General features: G+C 42.3%; 1 protein-coding gene across 1 annotated transcript in view; it reads left to right on the forward strand.

Moving 5' to 3' along the window:
- LOC146342526 (vomeronasal type-2 receptor 26-like) overlaps positions 1-4,271 on the forward strand; it is a 29,981-nt gene extending 25,710 nt beyond the window's left edge. Inside the window, exons 6-7 of the mRNA XM_084807877.1 lie at positions 620-746; positions 3,370-4,271. Coding sequence (XP_084664003.1) covers positions 620-746; positions 3,370-4,271 — 1,029 coding nt within the window. The remainder of the gene's footprint in view (positions 1-619; positions 747-3,369) is intronic.
- The last annotated feature ends 1,729 nt before the right edge of the window (positions 4,272-6,000 follow it).

A 6,000-nucleotide genomic window follows, 5' to 3' on the forward strand; every position in this document is an offset into this window, starting at 1 on the left:
CATTTCTGTAATGATAACTGCTCTTCAGTTTATAGCAGGATCAAGAAGGAAGATAAGGCCTTTCGAATTAAAAAGCTAAGCAATGTGCAGCAGTTATAGATATATAAGGCCTCTACGGCCATTATTCTAAGTGGTAACACTCACCACAGGAGCTGGGATGGCGCCATGTTGAGTAGCCACATACCTCAATGGCGTGTCAGCACGTGTCTTGGTACGAAGGTCGATGCCAGCAATTGGGAGGCCTTTGAGTGTACAGCTGTTCATGCTGAGTCGTCCACATGATTTGGAACCCTTCACAATCAGGATTCCAAAACTAGCACCTTGCAAATGTGTTGGACTCCCATAATTTCGAGCCAGCATGTCTATTGACTATCCTGTCTGGCTGGGAATTATGGGAGTTGCAGTCCAACATGTCTGGAGGATGCCAGGTTGGGCTATTGGCATTAGGATATAGAGATATTCATTTACCTCACATTGAAAAAGTTGTTCAGAATACTCAATTTGCCATTGGGTCTTAACTTTACTGTCATAGTAATAATAAATAGATGAATAAACAAAGAAATGAATGAATGAATGAATGAATGAATGAATAATATTGTCTTGTTTCATTTATTGACAGGCACAGCCCCTTTCTCTTTGTAATGACAACTGCCAGTTGGGTTATAGCAGGATCAAAAAGGAAGGGAAGCCATTTTGCTGCTATGATTGCCTTCCATGTCCAGAAGGGAAGATTTCCAGCCAGAAGGGTAAGCAATGTCACATTCAGAATGTGCAGATATATTGACATTAGGATGTTGAGATATTTATTTCCCTTGTGTCAAATAAGTTGTTTGAAATCCTTTGGTGTTGTCAGTGGCTGATATGAGGGTGGAATCTGACATAACTACTGATAATGTTAGAGCTCTTCTGCTTAACAGCTTGATAGAAATAAAAACAATTTGTTTGACTTACCTCAAGAAAATGGAATTAGTGACGAAGTAGAATTTAAATTTGTTTGAAAAATTGGAACTTCATGAATTCCGCTGCAAAAATACCTGATCCCTACCATGTAGAACAATGTGAAAATTGTAATGTTGTCATCCACTAGATTTCTCTTTTAGCTGCAAAGCACTATTAGGCTGCTTTAGGGAGCAATCCTATGTGGATAGTTGGCTGTATCTGAACTCAGAGGTTACCACCTATCCAATGCAGGGTGGGAGTAGGGATGGCGGAGAATTCTAAAGAATTCTAAAGAATCCGGCCCCCTGGAGTCTGTGGCGGAACAGACCACTCACCTCTGCCACCCCGCGAAGTTTGCGCTGGCCGGATCCTACCTGCTGCCGTTGGATCCGGGTCTGTCTGCTGCCAGACTGTGCCCCTGCTCTTTGCCATGTTAGGCTACGTAAATCTTTACGTATCCTATCGCGTGAGGGAACAGGGATGCAAATACGCCATTTGTGTCCCTGTTCCTTTGTGTGTAAAAATTTACATAGCCTATTGTGCGAAGGAACAGGGACGCAAATGGCATCCGCTATGCCATTTGCGTCCCTGCTCTTTGCCGTGATAGGCTACATAAAGATTTACATATCTTATCAGGACAAAGAGCAGGGATGCAAATGGTGTCCACAATGCCGGACGCCATTTGCGTCCGCAATCTGGAAGTCCGGCAGTGGACAGACCTGGCCAACAGCTCCGCAGACTCGCCACGGAGCGGAGCAGGCCGAGGATGATTCCGGGGGGAGGAATGGATCGCCTCCCCCCCCGCGGACCCCCCGGCAGACTCAGGTAGGTGGGGTTCATACTCCCCTAGGTCTAGGTGGGAGAAGCACAGAGGGGAAACTCAGCCCTGCATGGATGGCTAGATGGCCAATTTCAGCTGTCTAGTCACAGGTCTTCAGAGCAGTGGTGGGTGCGGGGAGGCTGGACAACACATAGGAAGCATTGTACCAGCACTTCCACATAACCTGCCCCTCCCTGCCCCCAGAAACACCCCCCGCCTTTGCCCCACTCCACGCTGCTCTTCCAAGCATGGAGCCCAGGGCAAACTATGCCTGTTACAAGGTGCCAGGGGCAGGGACAGGGAGATGGTTCTCTGGGAACTGAACAATCCTATGGCCACGTAGTGGCTGCTTTCTAGTGGCCATCAGATTGTACCCTTAAATATGTATTTAAATACAATATTCAGAGAAAATGCATGTTTAAATATGCATTTTGAGAGGAATCTCTGTTTTTCCTCCCCCCCGCCTTTAATTTTCTTTTTCATTTCCAAAGAAAAAAAAATATACAAGTAGGTTAATGTGTGAACAGCATGGAATGGAATTTGAAGAATATAAAATAATGATGCAGACCAAAAATAGACATTTTTAAAATCCCTAACAATTTGAAATATCTACGGAGAGAAGACATAGCTACTGAGTTAGATTCAGAGACCTGGATCACTAGAAGAGATGGACCGATTGTCCTATTTCTTCCCCGTGTATCAGTGTATCTCCCTCTCTCAAAATGCTAGGACCTGGGGTCATCCCATGAAGCTGATTGGTCACAGATTCAGGACAGATAAAAGGAAGTACTTATTCACACAGTGCATAGTTAAACTATATAATTCACTCCCACAGGATGTAGTGATGGCCACCAATTTGGTTGGCTTTAAAAGGGGGTTAGACAAATTCCTGGAGGAGAAGGCTATCAATGGCCACTAGTCTTGATAGCTATGCGCTACCTCCAGTACCAGAGTCAGTGAGCAGTGAGTATACTGGTTCCTGGAGAACATGGGTGGGAGAGTGCTTGTGCTTGTGGGTTCCTGGCTGACAGCTGGTTGGCCACTGTGTGAACAGAAGGCTAAACTAGGTGGAGCCTTGGTCTGATCCAGCATGGCTCTCCTTATGTTCTAATATTCATTTCAGTGTCATGGGTGTTCAATGATAGGCCCATTCAAACTCATTTTCTTTGAAATGTTTGAACAAAAGTATTGACATTTGCATTGAATTTGTACATACTTTGCCCCCAAATGTACACTTTTAATTCATTTCCACCAAAAAAGGCACGCGTTGGGATGCATTTTCTGAGCGCAGAATGGATTGCACAGTTCAGAGAAATGCACAGTCTAAATGATTATTGTGCTCTGATCTGTGTATTAGTCCAGAAAGTGTTAAAATGGTCTGCTTGCTGAAAAATGAAGACTGAACATGATTCTCCACTATCCTTAGACCACAGAATGTCCCTTTGAATGGGATTTTGCAATATAATTTCATGAGAAGATCAGAAACATGTGTGTTTGTTTCCTCCATTTCTCAAGCCAGCAACCTTCAATCATATTCAGCCCTGATTATTCCAGTGCAATAAACATAGGGCTGCCATCTTTCAAATGCAATCTTTGTTTGTTTTTTCTAGACATGGACAACTGTTTTCAATGTCCGGAAGATCAGCGTCCAAACAAGGGCCAAGATTTATGCATTCCAAAAAAGATAAGCTTCTTGTCTTACAAAGAACCTTTAGGAATCACTTTGGCCAGTTTTGCTCTTTCCTTTTCTTTTATCACAGCTTTAGTTCTTGGCATCTTCATGAAGCACAAGGACACAGCCATAGTCAAAGCCAACAACAAGAACCTCACCTACACTCTCCTTGTCTCCCTCTTGCTCTCCTTCCTTTGCACTTTGCTATTCATTGGCCGACCTAAGACAATGATTTGTCTCCTTCGACAAATTACTTTTGGCATCATCTTCTCAGTGGCAGTTTCCTGTATATTGGCCAAAACCATCATTGTGGTTCTAGCTTTCATGGCCATCAAACCAGGGTCCAGCATGAGGAAATGGATGGGGAAAAGACTGGCATCTTCTATCGTTCTTTCCTGCTTCCTTATACAAGTGACTATTTGCACTGTGTGGCTGACAATCTCTCCCCCATTCCCAGATTTCAACATGTACTCTTTGACTAAAGAAATTGTTTGGGAATGTAATGAAGGATCAGTCACCATGTTTTACTGTGTGCTGGGCTTTATGGGCTCCCTGGCCATTGTCAGCTTCCTTGTGGCTTTCCAAGCTAGGAAGTTGCCTGACAGTTTTAATGAAGCCAAATTTATCACCTTCAGCATGCTGGTCTTTTGCAGTGTTTGGCTGTCCTTTGTTCCCACCTACCTGAGCACAAGGGGGAAATATATGGTAGCAGTGGAGGCCTTCTCAATCATAGCCTCCAGTGCCGGCTTACTGATTTGTATCTTTTCTCCAAAATGCTACATCATTGTGTTGAGTCCTAAGTTGAACAACAAGGAATATCTAAGAAGAAGAAACAATTGAGGAATATACAATTCTATGTTCCTCAACCAGTTTAGGTTAGCCAGGAGGAAGTAATGAGAGTTAAGACTGCAATCATGTATCCCTTTACCTGGAAATGATCCACATTCAACTCTGTGGGACTGACTCCTAAGTGTACTTGCTTAGGATTGCCCTATAAATAATTTACCACTCGTTTGGTTATTGCCATTCAGTTGAGATTAATCATGTTTTATTTCATGTTGACTGAGGTGCAGGTTGCTGTTCCATGATTTATTCTTCATTGCTGTGTAAATGCAATATAAATGCATTATAAATGCTTATAATGCAATGCAATAAATGCAATATAAACCTTGGCTGATCTGAGAATGCCTCAGCACCTTTGAAGCCACACACTTTGAAGACGGTGATGTATTTGCTGCATATTTGGGGGAGGGATGAATAAATTCTGATGACCTTCTGGACCCTGGAACTTGTGGGAACCTATAATAGTATTCTGTGAGTCACAGTGGCTTCTCTGAGTATTTTATAGGGATGCTGGAGAAATTTGAGATGGATTAAAATGAGCATGGATTTCAATCAATCCGACCAGTGGAATCTAATGCGGAGCAACCCCCTCAGGCCATCCAGAGTCTGTTGAGTTTTGGATGATTTTTTTACTTTCCCGAAATCTACACATATAAATCTGTAGAAAAATACGTAAATTTATGCTTAGGAAATTTTGAATGGAACAGGGGACAATACACTAAGTGTTACATACTGAGGTAAATTATGTAAATAATGATGTAAATCCTGAGGTAATTATTTACCTAATTATTTCCGTGTTTTTCCACATGATGAAAAAAAAATTGCATCCATCTGTGGGTAGATGACGGAACAAAAGGCACCCGACAATCTGCAAAAAACAGACAGAGTGGATTTTACACCGTTTGTACATTCCTAGTATTTTACACTTTTTATTTTTGAAAAATAAAAACAGGTTTACCTGCTCTGACACAATGGTATCAGTGATCTTCCCTAGCCTAGGGATATCTGTCGCTGGGAAATCCAGCCCTTTGGGGACTTTCTGTAAAATTCGGGGGACTTTGTGTGTGTGTATAGACAGTTGCACAAATTGCAAGCGCAATTTGCACAATATGAGCAAATGTTGGCCAAAATCTGAATAATTTGCACAAATTGCAATTGACACACTTACACACACACACACACACACACACACCAAAGACACAAGAACAAAAGGGTAAGAAAATAGCCAGGATACATGCATGCTGCTAAACCTAACCAGACTGAATCCTTATTGTCTCAAACGTCTTCCCAGCAGTATCTTACTGGCACAATTCTCAGCTTTTCCAAACATTCGTCCTCAACTGAGCAGCTTGCTAATTTTCTTTTTCTATCTGATCCTTTTTTTCTTTCCAACTATATTCTCTCTTTCAACCTTCTTCTACCAAAACAGCCTTTTATGCCCTAACTTTCACTATGTTACAGCTAGCCTGTGTTCTTGTAGCTCTAATCAATCGTGAGTGCTCAACTTTGCCCTTCATTCCTTCTGCTGAGCTCCTATTGAAATTGAAATTATTTCTTGCAACCTCCAGAATCTCAGCACCTCTGTATAAACATAATCTCCTCTACAACTCCTTGTCTTGCTAACTCGTGCCACAAGTTCTTCCTTTACAGAACTGGTGGCACCAAATGTACTGACACTTTCACAGAACACTTTCACCTTTTGATTTTACATTGACCAGCAAAAACA

Source organism: Heloderma suspectum, chromosome 6 (assembly GCF_057233095.1).
Source record: "Heloderma suspectum isolate Gila_16-S chromosome 6, 16-S_ref, whole genome shotgun sequence".
NCBI lineage: Eukaryota > Metazoa > Chordata > Lepidosauria > Squamata > Helodermatidae > Heloderma > Heloderma suspectum.